This window comes from Cervus canadensis, chromosome 7 (genome assembly GCF_019320065.1).
Source record: "Cervus canadensis isolate Bull #8, Minnesota chromosome 7, ASM1932006v1, whole genome shotgun sequence".
Classification (NCBI taxonomy): Eukaryota; Metazoa; Chordata; class Mammalia; order Artiodactyla; family Cervidae; genus Cervus; species Cervus canadensis.
Window position 1 is genome coordinate 26,488,077 of NC_057392.1, and position 27,167 is coordinate 26,515,243.

Genomic DNA, 27,167 nt, shown 5'->3' on the forward strand with positions numbered 1-27,167 from the left:
ATGGAGGTGAAATTATCACTACTTGTGGATGACATGACTGAACGCCTGAAAGAGCCCAAGAGGTTTACTGCAAACCATCAACATGAAGACTTCAATTAGCGAAACTAGGGAAAACCACCAGACCACTCAGGTATGACCTAAATCAAATCCCTTACGATTGTATACTGGAAGTGAGAAATAGATTTAAGGGACTAGATCTGATAGACAGAGTGCTTGATGAACTATGGACAGAGGTTCATGACATTGTATAGGAGGCAGGGATCAAGACCATCCCCAAGGAAAAAAGAATGCAAAAATGGAAAATGGCTGTCCAAGGTAAAGAAAAGATGTGAAAGGCAGATATACCCATTTGAATGCAGAGTTCCAAAGAACAGCAAGGAGAGAAAAGAAAGCCTTCCTCAGTGATCAATGCAAAGAAATAGAGGAAAACAATACAAGGGGAAAGACTAGAGATCTCTTCAAGAAAATTAGAGATACCAAGGGAACATTTCATGCAAAGATGGGCACAATAAAGGACAGAAATGGTATGGACAAAACAGAAGCAGAAGATATTGAGAAGAGGTGGCAAGAATACACAGAACTATACAAAATAGATCTTCATGATCCGGATAACCACGATGGTGTGATCACTCACCTAGAACCAGATATCCTGGAATGTGAAGTCAAGTGGGCCTTAGGAAGCATCACTACAAACAAATCTAGTGGAGATGATGGAATTCCAGTTGAGCTATTTCAAATCCTAAAAGATGATGCTGCGAAAGTGCTGCACTCAATATGCTAGCAGATTTGGAAAACTCAGCAATGGCCACAGACTGGAAAAGGGCAGTTTTCATTCCAATCTCAAAGAAAGGCAGTGTCAAAGAATGTTCAAACTGCCACACAATTGTACTCATCTCACACGCTAACAAAGTAATGCTCAAAATTCTCCAAGCCAGGCTTCAACAGTACATGAACTGAGAACTTCCAGATGTTCAAGCTGGATTTAGAAAAGGCAGAGGAACCAGAGATCAAATTGCCAACATCCGCTGGATCATCGAAAAAGCAAGAGAGTTCCAGAAAAACATCTACTTCTGCTTTATAGACTGTTTCAAAGCCTTTGACTGCGTGGGTCCCAAAAAACCGTGGAAAATGTGTGAAGAGTTGGGAATACCAGACCACCTGACCTGCCTCCTGAGAAATCTGTATTCAGATCAAGAAGCAACAGTTAGAACTGGACATGGAACAACAGACTGGTTCCAAATTGGGAAAGGAGTATGTCAAAGCTGTATATTGTCACCCTGCTTATTTAACTTATATGCAGAGTACATCATGAGAAACACTGGGCTGGATGAAGCACAAACTGGAATCAAGACTGCTGGGAGAAAAATCAATAACCTCAGATATGCAGATGACACCACCCTTAGAGCAGAAACTGAAGAACTAAAGAGCCTCTTGTTGAAAGTGAAAGAGGAGAGTGAAAAAGTTGGCTTAAAACTCGACATTCAGAAAACTAAGATCATGGCATCAGTCCCATCACTTCATGGCAAATGGATGGGGAAACAATGGAAACAGTGACAGACTTTATCTTTTTGGGCTCCAAAATCACTGGAGATGGTGAATGCAGCCATGAAATTAAAAGACACTCCTTGTAAGAAAAGTTATGACCAGCCTAGACAGCATACTAAAAAGCAGAGACATTACTTTTCCAACAAAGGTCCGTCTAGTCAAAGCTATGGTTTTTCCAGTGGTCATGTATGGATGTGAGAGTTGGACTATAAAGAAAGCTGAGCACTGAAGAGCTGATGCTTTTGAACTGTGGTGCTGGAGAAGACTCTTGAGAGTCCCTTGGACTGCAAGGAGATCCAACCAGTCCTGAGTTCCTAAAGGAAATCAGTCCTGAATATTCATTGGAAGGACTGATGTTGAAGCTGAAACTCCCAATACTTTGGCCACCTGATGCAAAGAACTGACTCACTGGAAAAAACCCTGATGCTGGGAAAGATTGAAGGCAGGAGGAGAAGGGGACAACAGAGGATGAGATGGTTGGATGGCATCACCGACTTGATGGACATGAGTTTGAGTAAACTCTGGGAGTTTGTGACAGACAGAGAAGCCTGCTGTGCTGCAGTCCATGGGGTCGCAAAGAGACGGACACGAATGAGCAACTGAACTGATCAATATGAAGAGCATTTTAGGAAGGAAGATAGTGGGGTAGAAAATTAATATACAAAAATCAACAAGGCAACAAGTGCACAACAAAAATCAATGAGAAAACATGTTGGAAAAAAATACTTTCTTTTCAAAAGCAAAAAAAAAAAAAGGCTTCCCTGGTGGCTCAGTGGTAAAGAATCTGCCTGCCAATGCATGGGTTCAATACCTGGTCCAGGAAGATCCCATATGCTGCAGAGTAACCAAACCTGTGCACCACATTATTAAACCTGTGCTCTAGAGCCCAGGAGCTGCAACTGCTGAGTCCTCGAGCCACAATTCCTGAAGCCTGCTGGTCTAGAGCCTATACTCTGCAACAGGGGACATCACCCCAATGACAACCTCACACCGCAACTAGACAGTAGACCCCTGCTCACTGCAACTAGAGAGAAGCCCAAAGCAACAAAGACCCAGTGTGGCCAAAATAAATACAGAAGTAAAATTATTCTTTTTAAAGGCAACAGAAAGTTAAAATATGTAAATCAATTTAGCAGGAAATGAATAAAACCCTGATAAGATGAAAACTTCGCCATACCCAGTTTTTGAAGTTTTATTACTCTTAATGTGTCTTCTTTGAATCTATAAAGGTAACATAATCCAAAGAAAGCAACATCAGAATTTTTTCTCTCTTTTTAGAAGGGCATGGTGAGGCAGGGTAAGATAGATTAGAAAGCCGATTTTTAAATTCATCTGGAATAATAAATAGGTTCTAAAATGAGGAGGAAAGAGGGGGACTAGCCCTGTGAGATACTGTAATGCCACAATAACTTACAAAGTGTGGTGCAGGGCGTATGTGGGCTGAAAGATCAATGGGACAAGAGGGAAGCCCCAGAAATAGACCCAGATTACAGAGGAATTTAATAGACGGTAAAGGAAGCACTTTAAATCCAGAGGGATTTATTCACTAAATAATACTGGAAAACTAGCCAGAGATCTAGGATAAAAAGCAGCCGCCAGAAAACTGGCGAAATAAAAGAGAAAACACTAAGTTGGATTCATACTGAAAACCTTTGTAGTCAAGAAGTTCTAAATACAAACACCTGAATAACCAAAAGTTTAGAAGAAACCAGAGAATGATTTTTATCACATCAAAGTGGGGGGAAAAAAAAAAAGTGGGACACACCTTTCTAAGAATGATTCAAAACTCTGAATAATAAATATGACTGCCGAACCAAAAATAGTTGGTTACATAAAAGTGATTATGAGCACCATTGCTTACATAAATGATAAACTAGGGAAATAATGCAACTTAATAGGCAAAAAGCTAATTTCTCTAATATTTTAAGAAATGAAAAAACAAACCACCTTGGGCTTCCCTGGTGGCTCAGTGGCAAAGAAAGAAACTGCCAGCCAATGTAGGAGACACAGGTTCGATCCCTGGTCTGGGAAGATCCCACACGCTGCAAAGGAAGTAAGCCCAAGCGCCACAGCTATTGAGCATGCACTCGGAGCCCAGGAGCCGGCACAGCTGAGTTCACACGCTGCAACCACGGAAACGGGAGCGCCAGAGAGGCCTTGCTCCCCCGGGGAACCCACTGCAAGGAGAAGCCCACGCACGCAACTCGAGGGCAGCCCTGTGGCAAGGAAGACCCAGTACAGCCAAAACAAATAAACAAAATCCTACAACCCAAACCCAGCTGCGTAGCCTCACAGAAAAGTATTCCATTCTAAATATCATGAATATAGTTCATAAGAAACGCAAATTGCTCGTAAGCCCATGAAAAAAATGCTCAATGTCAAAAGTAACATTTTGAGAAGAGATCATCAAAGCTATCCTAAGTACCATTTCCCCCCATCAGATTAGCAAAGATAAAAACGGAGGTCGTAATGTGGCGGGGAAGGGTGCAACAGGGAGGGAGGAGCTGAGAGGCCGCTAGACCAGCCACTGGGCAATTCCAGAAACACTCTGTACACAGTGGGCGCAGCAACTGCACTCTCAGGAGCTTTCTTCAGATATATTTGCAGAGAAACGACTGAAGAGTAGTTACTCACTGCGACATTGTAATAAAAAGAATGTAAACAACCTAAATTCCAACAACAGGAGAACAGTGGGTTGGTTTTTTTTTTCTTTCCCTTTAATGATATCTCAGGAGATCATTCACATTAGTACATGTATGCTCTTCAAGGTTACATATTGCACCACCGGTTCGATCTCCGGGTCAGGAACATCCCCGGGCGAAGGAAATGGCAACCCACTCCAGTATTCCTGCCTGGAGAATCCCATGGACAGAGGAGCCTGGTGGGCTACAGTCCATGGGGTCACAAAGAGTCAGATACGACTGAGCGACTACACCACCACCACTTCAGAAAGGCACTTTCTCCCTGCCAGACCACCTGTCTCTTTAAATTAAGAGAAAGGTCATGGGTCATGGTTTTCGGGCTTCCCTTGTGGCCAAGCTCCAAAATCACTGCAGATGGTGACTGCAGCCATGAAATGAAGACGCTTGCTCCTTGCAAGAAAAGCTGTGACCAACCTAGACAGCATATTAAAAAGCAAAGACATTACTCTATCGACAAAGGTCCGTCTAGTCAAAGCTATGGTTTTTCCAGTAGTCATGTACGGATATGAGAGTTGGACTATAAAGAAAGCTGAGCACCAAAGAATTGATGCTTTTGAACTGTGGTGTTGGAGAAGACTCTTGAGAGTCCCTTGGACAGCAAGGAGATCCAACCAGTCCATCCTAAAGGAGATCAGTCCTGGGTGTTCATTGAAAGGACTGATGCTGAAGCTGAAACTCCAATACTGTGGCCACCTGATGTGAAGACCTGACTCATTGGAAAAGACCCTGATGCTGGCAAAGATTGAAGGCAGGAGGAGAAGGGGACGACAGAGGATGAGATGGTTGGATGGCATCACCAACTCAATGGACATGAGTTTGAGCAAGCTCTGGGAGTTGGTGATGAACAGTGAAGTCTGGTGTGCTGTAGTCCATGAGGTTGCAAAGAGTTGGACACAACTGAGCGACTTAACTGTGGCTCAGCTGGTAAAGAATCCGCCTGCAATGTGGGAGACCTGGGTCGATCCCTGGGTTGGGAAGATCCCCTGGAGTACAGAAATGCTACCCACTCCAGTATTCTGGCCTGGAGAATTTCATGAGTCCATGGGGTTGGGCTGCAAGGAGTCGGACACGACTGAGCAACTTTCACTTTCACATTGCACCACTGTGAAAAAGGGGTAGGAAAAGAACCTTTATATGCATTTACTTGTCTACGCCTAAAATACCTCTGACCAAAATCACTAAACATCAAAAGGCTTTAATTGCCCCATAGAAGAGGACCTTGATGGACAGTGGAGGGCACAGACATTTCTTTTGGAACTCATGGAAGCGGGTTCGATCTCTGGTTGGGGAAGACCCCAGATGCAGCAGAGAAACTAAGGTTGAGTGCTGCGACTACCTGAAGCCCGCACCCTAGAGCCGGCGCTGGGCAACAGGAGAAGCCACTGCAGTGAGAAGCCTGTGCTCCTCAGTGAAGCGGAGTCCCCCTTGCTGCAACTAGAGAAAGCCCGCACACAGCAACACACACCCAGCACAGACAGAAATAAATAAGGCAAAGCCCCTGTTCTCAGGGGTCATATATTTCAGTACTGCATTCTGATGGTGTAGTAATAAGGGTGGGGGGAAAAGCAGGTTTCTTCTTAGTTCAGTAGGGTATAAATACAGGTCTCCATACTTAGGAAAATGGGGTGACAAAAAATCACAGCTATTGTCTAATGAGGCCATCTCTGAAATTTCAAGTGTGAAATTTTCTTGAGAATCTGGAAAAGAAACCCGAGTCCCTGAATAAAAGTTTAGAAGAAAGGGGCAAAATGAGATTGCCAATACCAGTTAAAAAAAGGAAAAATCAGTTATGGGTAAGTAAATAACAAGGTCCTAAGCACAGGAATATTAAAATCGAATCATGGTGTATGCTGTGGCTTCGGGGCCACATACTGCATACTCGCAAAATTATGAGTTAGTAGAGATGACTGGCTTTCAGATGTCAATAACATAAAAACTCAGAGAAACTCTATAGTGTTGACACTTCGTTTGGAACTACCGGCCTAAGTGAATCTAAAGACTCCAGACTACATAACCCAAGAGGTTCAGGAGAACTCTGACCGCAGAGGCGTCTGAGAGATGGCTTAATTACAGGGCAAAGTAATGACTGGAATACAGGCAGCTGGCCACAGGCAACGCTCTGAGCAGCCAGCGCTCACTTCTGTAATGAACAACAGCCACCAAACTGAATCCCAGTCCAAGGGAAACGCATGCATGAGTGAGGACAGTATACCATCCAAACCCACGCAGCAGGCAGACTCCAGGACCAGAGGCGGAGGGGTGCGCCCACGGCCCAAGGACTGTTGAGGACAGGGTGGGTGCCTGGTGCCCAGGAGAGGAGGGGCCGTCCCCACCCCCGCCCCGCTTCAGGCGGGCCCTGCAGCTCCCGGGACCACCGTCCATCCTGTGGAGGAAGCTGAGAGCGTGGCGCGTCAGTCCTGGGAACTGCGCAGGAGCAGTGAAGGGGCGCGGAGAACGTTCCCTCCCATCTGCTAGTCCCTGTTACTTGTTCTCAGCAAGTTAAAACAATTTTTTTAAACGTGTGAAACAAACTCTTTTGAAATATACGAAACAAAAAAAATTTTTTTAATTTTAAGAAGGTTGTCCCCCCCCGCCCCCGATTATTATTGAAGGAGGGAATTTCTATCCATCGACACCTTACTTTCCCACTGATGGGATTTCTGCTACTTTCCAAAAGGGGATGGTTTGCGTTTTAGAGTTAACAGCCTTTCTTCTTATGAAACAAAACGCAGCCCAGTTTCTGGCAGATATCAGGCCTGCTGTGGAACTGCTCAGTCATGTCCAACTCTCTGTGACCCCGACCCCATGAACCGTAGCCCAACAGGCTCCTCTGTCCATGTGATGCTCCAGGCAAGAATACTGGAGTGGGTTGCCATTTCCTTCTCCAGGGCATCTTCCTGACCCGGAGATCGAACCCGGGTCTCCTGCATAGCAGGCAGGTTCTTTACCATCTGAGCCACCTGTGTCCTTCACGTGGCTGCGGTCTGACACTGAGCCCATGAGCATGGGTAAGAACACCACGGGGGGACAGGGAGGTGAGGATGAATGGAGCCCAGCCGTCACGAGAAAGCACGAACGCCAAGGTCACCAAAAGAACCTGCCCGACAGCTGGGAGGACAGCTGGGGTAACCCTCCCAGTTCCTCTGGGGAGAGCCCTTTCTGAGCTCAGAAACCCCTTCTGAGCATCAGTCAAAAGAGATAAATCAGGTACAGGTTCCCATCAAGAGTTAAAGGCTACCGACAACCTCCCACTGCCCTTCCCTGGGTACGTTTGAACACCAGGGAGAACAGTGAGGTGGACAGAGTCTGCCAGCCTCTGCTGGGTCTCCTGGCCCAAGAACCTCAGGTCAGCAGGATTCAAGAGGGAAACTGGCAGAAGATTAACCAAGGATGGTCAGTCCACAGTTAACCGTGGTAATCATGGATCGTGGGCCAATAATCTGTAGGGTGTAGGGGGCTACCTTCTTTTTGTTGTATTTTTACTTTAATCCTCCAGTAAATAAAAGCAAAGTGTTTTAAGCCTGGGTGCACTGCACTGCACTGTTAAAAAAGTTAATAGGGCCTACAGGTTTTGGGACGAAACAAAATAAAATGAGTTGATATGAAAAATTTCAAAAAACTTCACCCTTGTTGGCTTTGGCTGGTCATTACATCCTACAACTAGTACTTTTCACAGTGAAACAGTGGGCCCCTGCTGTGTGGAATGCTTCAGCAGCCACTTTGGGAACTGAGGAAGTGTCAGGGAGGGCAGAGTGGGAAGCCCACTTCAAATGAAAAAGCTCTGCTATTATCTGCTTATAAAAGGAACTATTTTCATGGGTATTAGATTTATTAAAACTGATGTATTAGAATGCTAATTTGATAAGATTTCATTTAATAGAAGTCTCATTGCTTAGAACTGGGAGGAGGGGGGTGGACTCTATATTCTAAACAATGCTCATTTGCTTGAGCTGTTTATGAGAAAACATTCACTGTAGTTTGTGGGATGAAGGGTAAGATATAATTTCCATCACTTTGAGAAAAGCACTGTTTCTCTGAGCCTGAATTTTCTCCAGCCTATGAATGAAGAGTAGACTGTCTGTTCCATGTAGACAATAAAAAAACGAAGACAATATTTTAAAAAAATTTTTATTGAAATGTAGTAAGTTCCAATGTTGTGTTAGTTTCAGATGTAAAGTGATTCGGCTATATATTTATATTCTTTTCTTACATTCTCTTCCATTATAGGTTATTACAAGTTAACTGAGTGTAGTTACCTGCCCTATACAGTAGGTCGTTAGTTATTAATATCTATTATATCTATATTAGTATATTTCCATCCCAAACTCCTAATTTATCCCTCTGCATAAACTTTAACAGCCGTAAGTTTGTTTTCTGTGAGTCAGTTTTGTAAATAAGTTCACGTGTATCATTTTTCTAGATTCCACATATAAGTGGTATCACATGATATCTGTCTCTGACTGACTTCCTTCACTCAGATGACAGTCTTCAGGTCCATCCATGTTACTGCAAATGGCATTCTTTCATCCTTTTTTATGCCTGAGTAGTATTTCATAGTTATATATCCACCATGGTTGATGAACATTCAGGTTGCTTCCATGTCTTAGTTACTGAGAAGAGCGCTGCAAGGAACGTTGAGAGGGCATGTATCTTTTCAAATTGTTTTTCTCTGGATATACGGTTGGGAGTGGGACTGCTAGATCATCAAATAGCTCTATTTTTAGTTTTTTGAGGAACCTCCATGCTGCTCTCCATAGCGGCTGCACCAACTTACATTCCCACCCACAGTGTAGGCGGCTTCCCTTCTCTCCACACCCTCTCCAGGTGTGCTCTTTGTGGACTTTTGAGGATGGCCATTCTGATTGGCGTGAGGAGGAATCTCATTATAGTTTCAATTCACATTTTTCTAATAATAAGCAATGCTGACCATCTTTTCACGTGCCTTTTGACCCTCTGTATGTCTTCTTAGGAGAAATGTCTATTTAGATCTTCTGCCCATTTCCTGGTTGGGTTGTTTTTTGATAATGAACTGTATGAGATGTTTGTATATTTTGGAGATTAATCCCTTGTGATTCGCATCATTTGCAAAGATTTTCTCCCATTCTGTAGGGTTTTTTTTTGCAAATGGTTTTCTTTGCTGTGCAAAAGCTTTTAAGTTTAATTAGGTCCTATTTGTTTATTTTTATTTCCATTATTCCAGGAGATAGATCCAAAAAGATATTGTTGACATTTTTGTCAAAAGAGCATTCTGCCTGTTTTCCTCTAGCTTTATAATATCCAGTCTTACATTGAGGTATTTAATCCATTTTGAGTTTCTTTTTGTGTATCACATTAGAGAATGTTCTAATTTCATTCTTTTACATGTAGCAGTCCAGTTTTCCCAGCACCATTTATCAAAGAGACTGTGTTTTCTCCATTGTATATTCTTGCCTCCTCTGTCATAGATTAATTGACCATATGTGCGTGGGTTTATTTCTGGGCGTTCTGTCCTGTCCATTGATCTGTATTTCTGTTTCTGGGCCAGTACCACACTGTTCCAGAGCTTTGTAGTATAATCTGAAGTTAGGGAACTTGATCACTAGTACTCAGACCAGGACAGAATTTGCTGTAACAAGCACCAAATGGGCAACTAATGAGCACTCTCACTGCGGCCCAGGGTTCAAATAGCCTTGGGTAACTCTGAAAATACGTCTCATGCGTTATGTAAGGGTTGGGATATGATTGAGAAGACAAGCCTTTTCGGGAGCATCAGATAATTAGTGAGAAAAAAGACTCACTTAAGGTTTGGATAACTCCCACAAAATTATCCTGAGATTCCTCCTAGGTCAAAGTCCTACCCTAAGGATCTGCACCAGCATTCACTAAAACTGACCACTCATGTATCAAGAATCCAGTAGAATAAAGCAGAACAGTGAGGCTTCCTTTTTTCACAACATCCTAGCTTTGCAATTTTTTTTCAAAATAATGAATTGGCATATAAAGGATTTTTCCTTTTTAATGTTTTTTTTTTAAACAAGAAATTACATGAAAGCCAGTAAGACAAAATGCAAACCTAGATGTTCTTGCAGTAACAGTAATCAGCCCGCTGTGCACAAATTCCTCATCACCACAACCTGGCTATGCTGGACGGTAAATCTCCCATTGATGTTTTTCACAACCCTAATATTGAACAGTGTCATTTTCATGAGTATATGGGCCAGGATTTCAGAATGTAAAACATTTCAAATTTACAAAGACAAATGAACCATATTTACATTACAAAAATATTTACTGCAGGGTTCTTTGAATCAATAAGCTCCTCTAGTACACTGAAAATACAGTGTAATGTACAATGCATTTGAGTCAAACTTTTGGTTCAAGAACACACCTACCGCACGGAGCAAAGAAATACACGGGGATGCCAAAGTCACGCCCGGTTTGCAGCACCCAAAATGCTATCATCTCTATTCGCTCTCCTGGGTTGCCAGTACCCTCTTTCTCCAAGTCCAGTATGGGAAAATATCCAGCAATCACTACAGCAACTGACAAGCACATACCATGCCATTTGTGAGGTGTAGGAACAATGTAATTTACATCAGCGACTGTGAAGTCATGGAAAAGCGTAGTGCTACCCCCACCTACCACTTGACCCCTCCCTCACAGCTCAGCTGGTAAAGAATCTGTCTGCAATGCAGGAGGCCTGGGTTCAATTCCTGGGTTGGGAAGATCCCCTGGAGAAGGGAAAGGCTACCCACTCCAGTATTCTGGCCTGGAGAATTCCATTATAGTCTATGGGGTCGCAAAGAGTCGGATATAACTGAGCAACTTTCACTTCACTTCACTTGGGTCTGAACCTATAGTAAATATCTTGAAACATTATCTCATGTAATTCTCATGACAAAGTCTCTGAGCAGGCTCAGACTCATCCTCCAGATGAGAATTAAGACCTGGAGAAGTTGCACTTAGAAAATAAAAGCCTACTTTTTTCAAAAGGGCTACCATTTAGTAAGCCAAACAGCCGATTTATGAAGTTAAAATAAAAAAACGAACAAACAATAAACACGAGAGTGAGTGAAGTTGCTCAGTCGTCTCTGACTCTTTGCGATCCCACGACTGTAGCCGCCAGGCTCCTCCGTCCATGGGATTTTCCAGGCAAGAATACCGGAGCAGGTTGCCATTTCCTTCTCCAGAAGATCTTCCCAACCCAGGGATCGAACCCCAGTCTCCTGCATTGGAGGCAGACGCTTTACCGTCTGAGCCACCAGGGAAGTCTAAACATTAGAAGAGGGGAATAAACCCAAGGAAAAGAAAACATATACTCCGGAAAGTTAAGATAGCAAAGTGTCTTTAAAAAGTCACTGACAAATGAGATGAGGGTGAACAGCTGTAAAAGGTGGGGAAATAAGAATAAGAGAAGCCAGTCTGTGGACTTGGGATGGCTTTGCCAGTGTCTCCTAGGTCCTGCTCTCTTTGCTTCTATTGTCTGTTCCTTCTGCTGGAAACAAATAGGACTGGGACCAGGGGGTGGGGGTGGGGGGTGGAGCAGAGAGAGACCCTGGCCCAGCACTTAGCTTTCAACACTAGGTTGGAGCATCACCATCTCAATGAAGCTCCAGAAGGGCCCTGGCCCCCACCCCCACAACTACATCTCACTCTGTGCTCCCTCACCACAGAGACGCACTCACTGGGGCATAAGTGAGGGTAGGTTTACATCTATCAGGAGGTCCACAGACACGGGATGAATAAATTTGCTCTAAGTTAACAGTCTAAAAAGAATGAACTGATGACAATGTGATGACACGGAAAAGCGTGCACAGCAAGGCTACACGGTTCAGCGAAAAGATTTAAGTTTTGCATCTGGGGGCGTGTCCGCGTACACATGCCGCTGCTGCTCACGGGGAATTTCTGGCACAAGGACACACACAGTCAGCAGATCCCTCCAGGGACAGAAAGGGGATGAGAAAGAGGAGGAACCTGACTTTTCACTTCCCAGCCTTCTGTAAAATCCTGTGTTTATGTTTAAAAAAAAAAAAGATGATTCAATTGTGATTTGAGGGGGGGGAAAAAAACAAACACCACCATCTTGAATGTGCATCCTTTTCTAGGAAAACAACCTAAATGACAATTTTAAAACCCCAGTATAACTTAGGTTCTCTGGTGTCCACAGAATCAAAACCATTTTCACATGCTTCCATAATAACTAAGATCCTGAAAAGCACAGAAACAGACTCGCCTGCCCATGTTCCGAGGAATTTCTGTTTCACACGATCTCTTGATTTTTGATGTCTGGTATTCAGTCAGTTCAGTAGCTCAGTCACGTCTGACTCTTTGCAACCCCATGCATCGCAGCAAGCCAGGCCTCCCTGTCCATCAGAAACTCCCGGAGTTTACTCAAACTCACGTCCATCGAGTTGGTGATGCCATCCAACCATCTCATCCTCTGTTGTCCCCTTCTCCTCCTGCCCCCAGTCCCTCCCAACATCAGGGTCTTTTCCAATGAGTCAACTCTTCGCATGAGGTGGCCAAAGTATTGGAGTTCCAGCTTCAGAATCAGTCCTTTCAATGAACACCCAGGACTAATCTCCTTTAGGATGGACTGGTTGGATCTCCTTGTAGTCCAAGGGACTCTCAAGAGTCTTCTTCAACACCACAGTTCAAAAGCGTCAAGTTTTCGGCGCTCAGCTTTCTTCACAGTCCAACTCTCACATCCATACATGACCACTGGAAAAACCATGGCCTTGACTAGACGGACCTTTGTTGGCAAAGTAATGTCTCTGCTTTTTAATATGCTATCTAGGTTGGTCGTAACTTTCCTTCCAAGGAGCAAGCTAGTAATTCATATACCATCTATAGGAAGGATTGATTCTAAAGCTGAAACTCCAATACTTTTGCCACCTGATGCGAAGAACTGACTCATTCGAAAAAACCCTGATGCTGGCAAAGATTGAAGGCAGGAGGAGAAGGGGATGACAGAGGATGAGCTGGTTGGATGGCATCACCGACTCAATGGACATAAATTTGAGTAAACTCCGGGAGTTGGTGATGGACAGGGAGGCCTGGCGTGCTGCGGTTCGTGGGGTCACAAAGAGTTGGACACGACTGAGTGACTGAACTGACTGAAATAATCTACAGCGTTTTGGACCATATGAGACAATACTGATGCAGATGCTGACAGGTGATTCACTTTGTAAAGAGACAAACTATGGTATTGATAAATACAGTACAACACCTTATAAATGTATTTTCTCTTCCTTATGATTTTCTAAATAACATTTCCTTTTCTCTAGCTTGCTTTATTGTAAACATACAGTATATAATACCTACAACATACAAAACATGTGTTAACTGTGTATGTTATCAGTAAGGCTTCTGGTCAACAGCAGTTTATTGGTGGTTAAGTTTGGGGGGAGTCAAGAGTTATATGCAGATTTTCGATTGCAGGGGGGAGTGGTCAGCAGCTTTACCCCTCGCTTTGTTCAAGGGTCAAATGTACACTGCAACCTCTATTAGGAGAAGCGACACTGGCTTTTCTTTCACACTCGCCATATGAGGTCTCCTTTTATAATGCACTTACTGTAACACACATTTAAGTGTAAAAGTGACCGAAGACTGGGAAGTCATATGCCAACAGGTGCAGAACCTGTCCCTAATCCTCACACGAAGGGGTGTGCACAGGAGGGGCGGGGCTGGCACCACCTTCCACCCAGCACCCCCCCAGGAGAGGTCCTGGGTGCCTTAGACTTCCGGGTGGGTCAAAGGGATGATTCCAGTTCTTCATCTTTTTCAAATGTACTTTGCATCACTTGTTTTCATTCCTTTGCCAACAAAGGCCCATCTAGACAAGGCTATGGTTTTTCCAACGGTCATGTATGGATGTGAGAGTTGGACTTTAAAGAAAGCTGAGTGCTGAAGAGTTGATGCTTTTAAGCTGTGGTGTTGGAGAAGATTCTTGAGAGTCCCTTGGACAGCGAGGAGATCCAAGCAGTCAATCCTAAAGGAAATCAGTCCTGAATATTCATTGGAAGGACTGATGCTGAAGCTGAAACTCCAATACTTTGGCTACCTGATACGAAGAACTGACTCCTTGGAAAAGACCCTGATGCTAAAATAGAAGGTGGGCGGAGAAGAGGATGACAGAGGATAAGATGGTTGGATGGCATCACCAATGCCATGGGCATGAGTTGGAGTAAGCTCCGGGAGTTGGTGATGGACAGGGAAGCCTGGTGTGCTGCAGTCTGTGGGGTCACAAAGAGTCGGACAGGACTGGGCGACTGAACCAAACTTTTATTACTTCTACCATACTTTAAAACACAGAAAACATCTCAGTTGCTGTAACATCTTGGAATAAAATGTGTTACCTTTTGAATGAAAATAATAAGTATTAAAACTAAATATACATATTGCCTGTCACTGCCTCCCCCCCCCCCTTTTTCTGATTCATTTATTTTTTCACCTTTTGGCTTCACTGTACAGCATTCGGGATCTTAGTTCCCTGACCAGGGACTGAACCCTCGGACCCCTGCAGTGGAAGCATAGACTCTTAACGGTTGGACCACCAGGGAAGTCTTCCCAATTCTTACTTTTGGTATTTTCCAAGCTACAGAAAAGTTACGAGAATACAAAGTACCGAAACCCTCACACACTAACGGTAAGAACGTAAAACTGTGCAGGTGCTTCAGAAAACTATTTGGAAGGCCCTCAAATACCTAATATAAAGTTAGTGTTGTTGAGTCACTAAGTCACACCCAACCCCATGAACTGTAGCCCGCCAGGCTCCTCTGTCCATGGGATTTTCCAGGCAAGAAGACTGGAGTGGATTGTCATTTCCTTCCCCAGTGATCTTCCTGACCCAGGGATTGAACCCGCATCTCTTGCACTGATGGCTGGGTTCTTTACCACTGAGCCAAAGTTAGCATATTACCCAGCAAATCCACTCCGAGGTATATATCCAAGAGAAATGGAACATATGTTCACACAAAAACCTGTATTAGATTAATGCTGTTCACGGTAGCATTAATCATAATAGTCAAAAAATGAAAACCACCCAAATGTCCATCAACAGATGAATGGATAAATAAAATGTGACATATCCACACAACGGAATACTACTGAGCCATGAAAACAAATGAGGAACTGATACGGGCTACAACAGCATAATGTATTCAAAGTTCATGCATAAGTGAAAGAAGTCCGTCACAAAAGACCACAGATTGTACAATCCTATATACCTGACCTTGTCCTAATTAGGCAAATCCACTGAGACAGAAAACAGATCTGTGATTGCCTGGATCTAAGAGGGAGAGGGAATGAGGAATGAAGGATTCTGGGTGCGGTGTTTCTTCTGGGGAGGGGGTGATAAAAATGTTCTAAGATTAGATGGGTGTGACGGTTGCACAACTCTGAATATACTAAAACCATTGAATTATACACTCGAAAAGAGTGAATTTTATGGTATTAGATCTCAATAAAGCTTTTTTTTTTTTTAAAGGCATTAAATTAGACCCACAAGGCTTTCAAGCAGAGTCAGCAACTGTTAACATGTTGGCGCTGTTGCTTTCTTTCTCCCCACATGCACACACACACACGTTATGACCAGGCCATTTAAAATTTAGTTATTATTACACTTCACTCCTAAATACTTCAGCATGTAGAGCATTCGCCCACATAACCGAAATATGAACATCAGACTGGGGGAATTTAAAGCTCTTACTTAACATATACCCCATATTCAAATTTATCAAAAATTAGGTATCATATTCGGTTGTTATATCCCTGTCATCTCTTGAATCTTAAAAAAAAGTTGTCCTGTCTTTTTAATGACACTGACATATTTGAAGAATCCAGGCCAATAAATGCACAGAATGTTCCTCAGTTTTGAATACGCCTGTTTCCCTATGAACCGAGTAAAGTGATGCAGGTTGGGCAGAAACCACAGAGCTGAGCTGTGTCTTCCGTGCTTCCTACCAGAATCCTCTATTATAGTCCGAGAATGTGTCAATTGTGGCGATAAGGTGGTATCACCGCTGGTCTCGGTTAGGACAGGGACTGGAAGATTCCTGCACTATAAACGTAGCTTTTTCCCTTTGTAATTAATAATCTAGAGATGACCAAATTATCTTGCATCTGTGTAAACGTGAGGTTTCCTCAATGGTCTTGCCCCCAAAGAATTTAAGCATCCCTTTTGAGCCCTCGCTGCATTCACCTGACCAGCCACTCCTCTCAGTTTTATTCCACACTCTCTCAGAGGTGGCTGCGATTTCAACCCTGGCTGCACAGGGGCCAGAATCACAGGGGTCTCTAGGTATGAGACTCCGGTCAGTGTAAATTGCCAGGGCGATGGATTCTGATTTAGTTACAGTAAGGGCTGAGATTGCCCGAGTTAGTGGGAGAAAAACCTTGCATTTTCCTTTGGCAAACAAGCAAACGGGCGCCCGAGGAGATAAAAGTGGCCAGTGGCACAAAACTTGTTCATGGCATCGTTAAGATTTTTTTTTTTTAATTTGCATTTTAACATGCAATTCCTTCCGTCCCCAAAACCAGAGAAACGAGTAACTTTTGTATGGCCTACGGTGTATTTCTGCTTCCAAGGTTACATCTGCCTTTCTGGCCCTAGACCTTTGCATTCCTCTTACTAGCGAGGAACCGAGCGTCTGCTGGTCGAGCTCCTCCGACCGCAGTGCTAAGTCACCGCTCAAGCCCCCAGCCGGGCTGGATGTCCAAGGGGCCAGACGGTTAAGCGCTGCAGCCCAGGCGCCCTACACGCCCCCCAACCGCGGCGGCGACCCCGGCGGACGCCGCTGCAGAGCAGTCAGCCGTGCAGGCGAGACGCACCTGGCGGGGGACGCACCTGGGGAGGATGCACCTGGCTGCTCCCACCTGACCCGGACGCACCCGCCCAGGAAAACTCAGAAGTGTGCCAGACCCGGGGAGACCACAGAACCTGCAGGCCCGCCCACCCCCCTACTTACCCCAGCGTGATAAACCTTGTTCGCTCTTTTAATCTTAATGTCCAGGGTGGTCCCCATCGCTAATACTCCGCCTGGCGCACCACTTCCTGCCGCGCGTGACCGAACGGCGAGGAGGGCTCGCCCCGCCCCTCCGCCCGGGGCCCCACCCCTTTCTTCTCCCCGCCCGCAGCTGTGTCACGTGACCCCCGCTCCCGCGGCCAGTACGACTTCCCCCCTCCCCCATCCTTCTTCCTTCCGGCGCAAGGGCGGGCCTTAGCGCGGGTCGAGGACTGTCACTCTTGGCCCGGCCTCCCCCGGGCGTGAGGGGCGGGATCGAGGAAACCCCACCCCTTCCGTAAAGACCAGCCTTGAGGCCGGAAATGCCTCTTCTTCTCGCCCGTTGACCAGGGGGAGGAGGTAAACTCGGCTCTCCCGGCGTGCCCCGCGGGAGGGGGCGGGGCCGGAGGCGCGCCGAAGGCGCAGCCCGTACCCGCAGGCTGAGGCTCCCGTCAGGCTGTGCGGCGCGAAGCGGAGCTACGCTACCGCGTTGCCTTTAAGGAGGTGATAATGGAGACTGCCTTCTCTTCTAATCCTTTCCTCTAGTTGCCTCTAGTCCCCCCACCCCCCGCTTCCTTCCGGCGGTGCTGAGGACACAGGCCTTGTGTCCATCCTCGATGAGGCCGTCCTCCCCGCCCTTTCCACAGCCCCGCGCTTTCAGCCTGCAAAGCGCTGATTGGCGGGCTTCCACCCCGCCGGCGGGCACCGAGGTCTTCAGGGAGCGCGGGCGGCCTGGCCCCGCCCCGCCGGGCCGCGGGGGCTTGTGGGTACTCCCACCGACGCGCGCCCTGGACGAGGCGTTGAATATTCATATTCGTGCCGCGCGTCTCGGCGGTGCGTGGAAATGTATAACCTCGAAGCTGAGAGGGACCTGCCTAGTTTTTTCATTCTCAGCGAGCCCCCTCACCTGGACACAAGAAACGTATGGCTTTCCGGAAGGACTGCCTCCAGGCAGAACAGCCGACTACGTTTATTGACATAAAATTCCAAGGTTTTAAACAGGGGGCTTTCTAATAAGACAGGCGTATTTTTAACTGTTTTGGTCCCTGACTTAATACAGCGAAGAAGTGCTTTTTGATTTTTAAGATTCTTCGATTCCGATTTTCTTTTTTTCTTAAAAGTACGTTACTTTCAGGATCATGTGAGAATTTTTCTGTAAAACGGTTTCCTGACTCTGACGAGTACTTCACTCATGAAAATGTAAGGTGTTTTCTAGGACAGCCGTGACGGTGCTATAGCTACAGTTGCTTTTGAAGGTTGATAACAGGTATTTCCCAATATTCAGATCTCAGTTTTCAGCTCCTCTCTGCCCCCCAGGGCTTCGGTTGTGGTCTGGGGTAACTTCCCTGGCAGCTCAAACTCAGCAATTCTAAAGACAATTCATTAGGGACTTACTAATCGCTGTCTAGTCTATTTGCAATTCAAGAAGTGGGACCTTCTCTGCCAGTCTCACCCAGCATTTCCAAATGGTAAAGTGTTAATCCCAGTAGACAGTACAGGAAAACAAACAAAAGATACACATTCCAGACTTGTTGGCTTCAGCAAACCTGCTTTATAGTTGTTGCGCAACCCAACATTTCTGGTTCACAGAAGACAAGTGGACTGTGTTTCACTCGTCTGTGTGGGTTGTACACAATCTTCACCCAACCCTGCTGCACTGTGAAGTGCTCTAGCTCCAGCAGTTATAAGTATAATCAGTTCGTTGAACTGCTCTCAATGTGATGGCTTCCGAAAAGAACAGTCCATTTTTTTTTCTCCAGTCACTGCTCTTTTGAACCTCTTCTATCCCTTAAGCACCCCTTGGGTGACACCGTGACCTGGTCGGTTTCAGTTACTGAACATCAGACCCTGTCAAAGTGCCAATCTCCCGGCTTGAGTGGGACCTTAGATTCTGAGGGTATAAAGGTACAAGTCATGGTTCTGACTCTTAAACACTTCCTTAGTATCTCTTCAAGGCCTGGCTTCTCTGTTGAGGCAAATATCTAATCTTCCACTGCTAGAGTTATTTTTTAGTGGATCCTTGCTTCTCTGAATAACTGGCCCTTTGGATAACACATATGGGAAGGCCTGAAGGGCCTTGTCCTCTCTGTATGATTTCATGGAAGATCTACTTCCAGCTTGATCTTGACCATCACCCCACTGCCAACTCCCAGCAGGATACCAGTCTTCTGGGTGAGGGTCCAGCAAGGCAGCCAGAGACCATTTATCTGCCACTGAGTCCCTCTGACTCTTGAGAAACACACATCCTTGCCACACAACAGGACCAGACTGGAAGCTGCCCCGCGGTCTCTGGTTTCCACCTTGCCATCTCCCTTCAATCCTCTTCCTGCCTTTTGAAATACAGACAAATTAATCAGCAAGAATGCTGCCTAGACAGGTTTGCAAGTAGGGAGTGGAACACCTGCCTCTCCTGCTGGGAGCCCCTGCTGGTATCAAGGAGAGGTTATCTTACAGCCTCCCCCATTACATCTCTTCCCACCAGAGACTCTGTGTGTTCCACAAGGCCAGCCACCTCCTTTGATTCCTTCCCCTGCCTTCCTATATAAACTGCAGAGAGGATTGAAAAAGTGTTTCATGGAAGCTGGGCCAGATCTGAAGCTGTTATTAATCCCTGGGGAACGTGCTTGTCTCTGATTGTGGCATCTTTTGTTAGAAGATGGGGTAAGGTGTTGTTTTCAGCCGTGACCTTAGTGCCTCTCTGGGACTAGAGGAGAGGGCTCACTGAACATCTTTTAGTGGACGCTGTGATGCTCTGTTCAGACCCTTCTTTCAGGACTGAAGGACATGTTCCCTGACTTAGAGTATTGCTTTCAGCATCTCTCATTTAAGTCACTCTTCAATACTTACTCTCAGTTGGAGAAAACTGCTTTCCCCAAAGTTGTGGTCCCTTGGATGGTGGTGGGGACAGCCCATATGTAAAGACTAGTCAATTTGGGGCATAAAGACCTCTTTCCCTCACCCCAGTTTGGGACAATTGCAGCTCCAAAGCTCCCTATATTAGTATCTACTGTACATAACAAATTACCCCAACAGTTAGTAGTTTAAATTGGGTCGTGAACTTAGGAGCAGCTTCATTGGATTTTTCTGGCTTAATGTCTCAGGTAGTAGAAGTCGTGATGTCAGGGCCACAGTCATCCGAAGACTTGACTAAAGCTGGAAGATCCAAGATGGCTCCCTCACGTGGCTGTGGGCTGGAGGCCTCATCAGGTAGGACTCTTCATAGGCGGCTAGGGAGCCCACACAGCTGACTTCTCCCAGAACAGATGAGAACTGGGAGAGCAAGCATCGAGCCAGAGTGGCTTGTGTGGCCTGACTTCTCTCATTACATTTCTTCTGTCCGCTAGAAGAGAGTCGCTAATTCTAGCCCACACTAGAAGGAAGGGGAATTAGGCTCTACCTTTGACTCTGTGACACCATGGACTGTAGCCCGCCAGGCTCTTCTGTCCCTGGGATCCTCCAGGCAGGAATGCTGGAGTGAGTTACCATGTCCTCCTCCAGGAGATCTTCCCCACCCAGGGACTGAACCTGTGGCTCCTGCGTCTCCTGCATTGGCAGGTGAATTCTTTACCACTGTGCCACCTGGAAAGTTTTTTTAGTAAAAAAAAATATGTATACCACAAAAATATTTAGGGTTATTGGAACTTTCCTGGTGGTAGAGTGGTTAAGACTCTTTATTGGGTTGTTTGCTTTTTCAATATGGAGCTGTATGAGCTGTTTGTATGTTTTGGAGATAAATCCCTTATTAGTTGCTTCATTTGCAAGTATTTTCTCGAATCCGGAGAGTTATCTTTTCATTTTGTTTATGGTTTCCTTTGCTGTGCAAAAGATTTTTAAGTTTAATTAGGTCCCATTTGTTCATTTTTTGTTTTTGTTTTCATTACTCTTAGAAGATGGGTCAAAAAAGATCTTGCTGCAATTTATGTCAGAGTGTCCTGCCCATGTTTTCCTTTGTAAGTTTTGTAGTATCCAGCCATACGTTTAGGTCTTTAATCCATTTTGAGTTTCTTTTTATGTATAGTGTTAGGGAGTCTTCTCATTTCACTCTTCTTTTTTTAAACACTTTAAAAATTTTTTTATTTATTTTACTTTGGCTGTGCTGAGTCTTTGTAGCTGTGTGGGCTTTTCTCTAGTTGTGACAAGCAGGGTCTCATTTCTTGTGGTGTGTGACGAGGTGCTTCTCATTTTGGGGGCTTCTCTTGTGGAGCACAGGCTCTAGGGTGCTCAGGCTCAGTCACTGTGGCTCCCAGACTCTACAGCACAGGCTCAGTAGTTGTGGTGCTTGGATTTAGTCGCTCTGTGGCATGTGGGATTTTCCCAGACTCAGGGATCGAACCTGAGTGTCCTGCATTGGCAGACAGATTCTTTACCACGGAGCCACCAGGGAAGCCCCTAATTTCACTCTTTTACGTGTAGCTGTCCAGCTTTCCCAGCAGCGCTTATGGAAGAGACTGTCTTCTCTGTTGTGTGTTCTTGTTTCCTTTGTCATAGATGTGTGGGTTTATTTCTGGACTTGCTCTCCTGTTTCAGTGATCTGTATTTCTGTTTTTATGGGTACAGGGTGTTTTTGAACCCATGCCTCTTTCATCCCAGGGAAAAGACTTCAGCAGGAACGCAAGAGGGAGATGAGAATGTGAAGGGAGAAGGCAAGACACTGTCAGTTGAGTTCCAGCTGAATAGTGAGACTGATTTTTTTCCCATCCTCAGTAGAAATGATTGCTAGAGAGCTAAACTGGGTTAATTTATAGAGAAATGAAAGTTGTCACTTTTTTGGCCATTTGTATGTTGTGCCTGTAAATTTTCAAACAGCTACATATTCAAAAATCTATAAGCATTTCTACTTAACAGCAATAACCAGTTAGAAAATAAAATGAAAATAGGGATTATATTCTCAATAGCAATAAGAACCTAAAATACTTGAAATGTAATATACACTTGAGTTACATGAATAAAGCTATAAGGCTGAATTAAGATATAAGCATTTTGAAAAATGGAGAGATGTATAGTATTTCTGAATAGGAAATCTAAATACTTTAAAATGTCCAGTCTTATAAAAACTAAATTTTAGGTTTAATTCGTTCCTCTCAATACAGTTTTTAATGAGGAAACTTAATGAACCTATGAATTTTGGGAAAAGAGCCCTACTTAGCACAAAACATAACAAAGCTATAAGAGTTAAAACCACATTATTCTGTCATAAGACCTATTGGACAGGATAGCTCAGAATGGATCCCAATATATTAGTACATAATATTATTATATCACATACTCTATTAGTATATAATATTTTAATATATGGTAGAATACGTATCACAGATCTGTAGAGACCAGAGGATTATTCAGTAAATCATATTAGGCTAAATGACTTGATATTTATAAGAAAAATTTATTTAGATTTTGCTATCTCCCCATAAGTCCTCTTATCCCATCGTCTCCAAAAAGCCATGTCAGGATTAAAGAGCTCAGGAAATGATAAAACAAGTCGGGCATATACATTTAAAAATATGAAAAATCTATGTGAGGAAAACTAGTAATATCTTGCAAAAGATTTACCAGTAGATTTGAAGGAAGAAAAAACATCATGGGCTTGAATAGGAAGGTTCAACATCACCAAAATGTTAATTTTCTTCTATTTAATTTACAATTTTAAAGCAATGCCAATAAAAATACCATCTTCTCTTTATTTTGGGAGCCAGGCAGATTTATTATATAGTTTGTTTGTAATAATTAATAGTCAAGAATAGCCAGAAAAATCCTGACAAGAAATCAGCAAGTGGGAAGGGCAGACCTAGGCTGTATTTTACAGGTGTTCGCACATGTGACTCGCTTTAACTGTAAATAAATAATAACTGTAAATAAATAATAAAGCATGGGGTGGGAATTCCCACCCCATGGCGGGGAGGGGGAGGGACAAAGTTTTTTTCTATATTGCTTTGACTTAGTATAACAATGTATCTTGCCTGAGGACTTGTTTCTCCTTAGCAAGAACCTTCTGACTAATCTTGTTATCTCCAGGCTATGTTGTGGGAGTGGGTCTGATAAAACCTTTCTGTTGTTAGTTCTAATCTTATTAATTTAAGATGTATGTTGGGGCAGTTTAGTTCAGTTCAGTCACTCAGTCCGACTCTTTGCGACCCCATGAATTGCAACACACCAGGCCTCCCTGTCCATCACCAACTCCCGGAGTTTACTCAAACTCATTTCCATCGAGTCGGTGATGCCATCCAGCCTTCTCATCCTCTGTCGTCCCTTTCTCCTCCTGCCCCCAATCCCTCCCAGCATCAGGGTCTTTTCCAATAAGTCAACTCTTCACATCAGGTGGCCAGAGTATTGGAGTTTCAGCTTCAGCATCCTTTCAGCTTCAGTCCTTCCAGTGAACACCCAGAACTGATCTCTTTTTGGATGGACTGATTGGATCTCCTTGCAGTCCAAGGCACTCTCAAGAGTCTTCTCCAACACCACAGTTCAAAAACAGCAATTTTTCGGCACTCAGCTTTCTTCACAGTCCAGCTCTCACATCCATTCATGACCACTGGAAAAACCATAACCTTGACTAGACGAACCTTTGTTGGCCAAGTTATGTCTCTGCTTTTTAATATGCTATCTAGGTTGGTCATAACTTTCCTTCCAAGGAGTAAGCATCTTTTAATTTCATGGCTGCAGTCACCACCTGCAGTGATTTTGGAGCCCCCAAGAAATAAAGTCCAACACTGCTTCCACTGTTTTCCCATCTATTTCCCATGAAGTGATGGGACTAGATGCCATGATCTTAGTTTTCTGAATGTTGAGCTTTAAGCCAACTTTTTCACTCTCCTCTTTCACTTTCATCAAGAGGTTTTTTAGTTCCTCTTCCCTTTCTGCCATAAGGGTAGTATCATCTGCATATCTAAGGTTATTGATATTTCTCCCGGCAATCTTGATTGCCAGCATTTCTCATGATGTACTCTGCATGTAAGTGAAATAAGCAGGGTGACAATATACAGCCTTGACGTACTCCTTTTCCTATTTGGAACCAGTCTGTTGGTCCATGCCCAGTTCTAACTGTTGCTTCCTGACCTGCATATAGGTTTCTTAAGAGGTGGGTCAGGTGGTCTGGTATTCCTATCTCTTTCAGAATTTTCCACAGTTTATTGTGATCCACACAGTCAAAGGCTTTGGCATAGTCAATAAAGCAGAAATAGATGTTTTTCTGGAACTCTCTTGCTTTTTTGATGATCCAGCGGATGTTGGCAATTTGATCTCTGGTTCCTCTGCCTTTTCTAAAACCAACTTGAACATCTGGAAGTTCACGGTTCATGTATTGCTGAAGCCTTGCTTGGAGAATTTTGAGCATTACTTTACTAGCATGTGAGATGAGTGCAATTGTGCGGTAGTTTGAACGTTCTTTGGCATTGCCTTTCTTTGGGATTGGAATGAAAACGGACCTTTTCCAGTCCTGTGGCCACTGCTGAGTTTTCCAAATTTGCTGGCATATTGAGTGCAGCACTTTCACAGCATCATCTTTCAGGATTTGTTGGGGCATGGATCTGGTAAAAGTATAGAAGGCCTTGATAAGAGTAGCGAGTGGGGGCACTCTCTGTCCCCCTTCTGATGTCTATATCAAAAGCTTTCTCTCTCTTTTTTCACTTTAATAAAATTCTGCTAAACAATAGCTCTTGAGTGATCAAGCCTGGTCCCTGGTCCCAAAGCTAAATCTTCTTCTTTGGAGATCACAAATCCAACATCTTTCACCATAAGCTATCAAAAGTAATAGAATAACCAAATTGATGGAGAAATTTTCCATGTTTTTGGAGTACAAGACTAAATATCATTAAATGTCCATTCTTCTACTTGATGCAACCCTCTTCAATAAACTCAGTAGCCTTTTTGATAAAAATGGACAAACTAATTAAAAAATTTTTATGATAACACAAAGAACCCAAAGTAGCCAACATAATTTTGAAAAAGAAGAACGAAGTTGGAGGATTTGTATTGCCTAACAAACAACCATATTAATAAATGGTCAAGAAACTTCAGTAGGCACTTCACAAGAGAGAAAATATGAATAGCCAATAAGCACACTTAAAGATGATCAGCATCTTGGGACTTCTCTGGTGGTCCGGTGGCTAAGTCTCTGTGCTCCCAATGCAGGGGGCCCAGGTTCGATCCCTGGCCAGGGAACTAGATCCCACATACTGCAACTAAGACCCAGCGCAGGCAAATAAAAATAATTATTAAAAAAAAAAAAAAAAAAAGATGATCAGCACCTTTAACTATTAGGGGAATGCAAATTAAAATCATGCCAAGAGAGACTTCCCTGGTGGTCCAGGGGTTAAGACTCCATGCTTCCAATTCACCAGGCATGGATTCCATCCCTGGTCAGGGAATGAAGATCCCACAGGCTGTATGGCATGACCAAAGAGAACCAAAAAAAATCACACCAAGATATACTATGCAATAAGCATGGCTAAAATGAAAGAGTTCGTCTATACCAAGTGTGGGTGAGGTTGTGGAGAAACTGGGACCTTCACTTGCTGATGGGAATGCAAAATGAAACAAACATTTTGTAAAACGGTTTTAAAACAATTTGGCAATTTCTTGTAAAGCTAAACATACACTTCTGATATGGTGTAACATGATCCTAGGTGTTTACCCAAGAAAATGAAAACGTGTGTTTACACAAAGACTTGTACTTGCATGTTCATAGTAACATTATTCATAATAGACAAAAATTGGAAGTGACTGAAATTTTCATTAAGTGATGAGTGGACACACAGATAGTATGTCAGCACAGTAGACCACTACTTATCCATACAAAAAAACAAGTTATTGACACAAGCAACAGCAAGGATGAATCTTAAGACACGCTGAGCAGAAGAAGCCGACTCTTAAGACTACATACTTAACATAAGTTGCACACAGGCAAAAACCAAGCAGTGGAGACATAAAATGGATCAGTGGATACCTGTGAGGTGATTGGGGGGCTGACTACAGGTAGGAGGGACTTTTTAAGATGAAGGAAATAATCTTTATCTTGAGTGGGAGATAGACGGGTTATTCATGTTAAAGCTTTAAAGCTCCTCAAACTGTACATCCATGGTGGTGGTTCAGTCGCTCAATTGTGTCCACTCTTTGCGACCCCATGGGCTGCAGCACTCCAGACTTCCATATGCATGGTGGATATGTTTTATTTTATATAAATTATGTTTGCAGAAATTGATGTCAGAAGCTAAATAATATGGTTATGCAGATCATATGCTAACATAGAAAAATAGTTGTGCTCAAATGAAAATTGAAGAATTCAGAATTTTATCTGTAATATGATTGCAGCTGTGAGAAACAGGCAAACAAAATACATGCAAGATAAGTCTCTAAATTAAATAAACAAAAAACGTGCAGAAAGTCTAGAAGAATGTGTTACCTGACAGAGAGACTTTTCAGCTGTCATTAAGTCAAGCAAGTTGAAGCAGGGAGATTAGCCTGGATTTCCCAGGTGGACTCAAGGTAATTAAAAGGGTCCTTAGAAGAGGGAGGTCAGAACCTCAGATACTGGAAAATGGGGTGCACTGATGGAAGCAGCTAAGGTTGGAGAGATGCACCTTGAAAATGGAAAAAAGAGCCATAAACCAAAGAATATAGGCTCTAGAAATGCCCATAGAAACTGGAAAAGGCAAGGAAACAGTCTCTCCCCTGGAGCCTCCGGAAGGAGCTCATGAACTTGGATTTTAGTTGCAGAATTCTCATTTCAGACTCAGAGCTCTGGAACTGTGTAACAGAGTGAATGTGTGTTGTTTTAAGCCAGTCGCTGAGATTGTGGTAATTTGCTACAGCAGTCGCGAGAAAAATAACACACTTGCCTTGTTGTTTTTCAGTCGCTCAGTGGTGTCTGACTGTTTGCCACCCCATGAACTGTAGCCCACCAGGCTCTTCTGTCTGTGGGATTCTCCAGGCAAGAATACTG

General features: G+C 43.9%; 1 protein-coding gene and 1 long non-coding RNA gene across 2 annotated transcripts in view; one reads left to right on the forward strand and one right to left on the reverse strand.

Moving 5' to 3' along the window:
* The window catches only part of VPS26C (VPS26 endosomal protein sorting factor C), a 35,841-nt gene extending 18,509 nt beyond the window's left edge, over positions 1-17,332 (reverse strand). Inside the window, exon 1 of the mRNA XM_043474719.1 lies at positions 17,195-17,332. Within this exon, the coding sequence (XP_043330654.1) occupies positions 17,195-17,251 (57 nt within the window). The 5' untranslated portion in view covers positions 17,252-17,332. The remainder of the gene's footprint in view (positions 1-17,194) is intronic.
* A 296-nt stretch (positions 17,333-17,628) lies between these two features.
* On the forward strand, positions 17,629-27,106 carry LOC122445088. The gene is made up of 3 exons (XR_006270444.1): positions 17,629-17,734; positions 20,332-20,437; positions 27,079-27,106. It is a non-coding gene; the product is annotated as an uncharacterized LOC122445088 (long non-coding RNA).
* Positions 27,107-27,167: the final 61 nt, after the last annotated feature.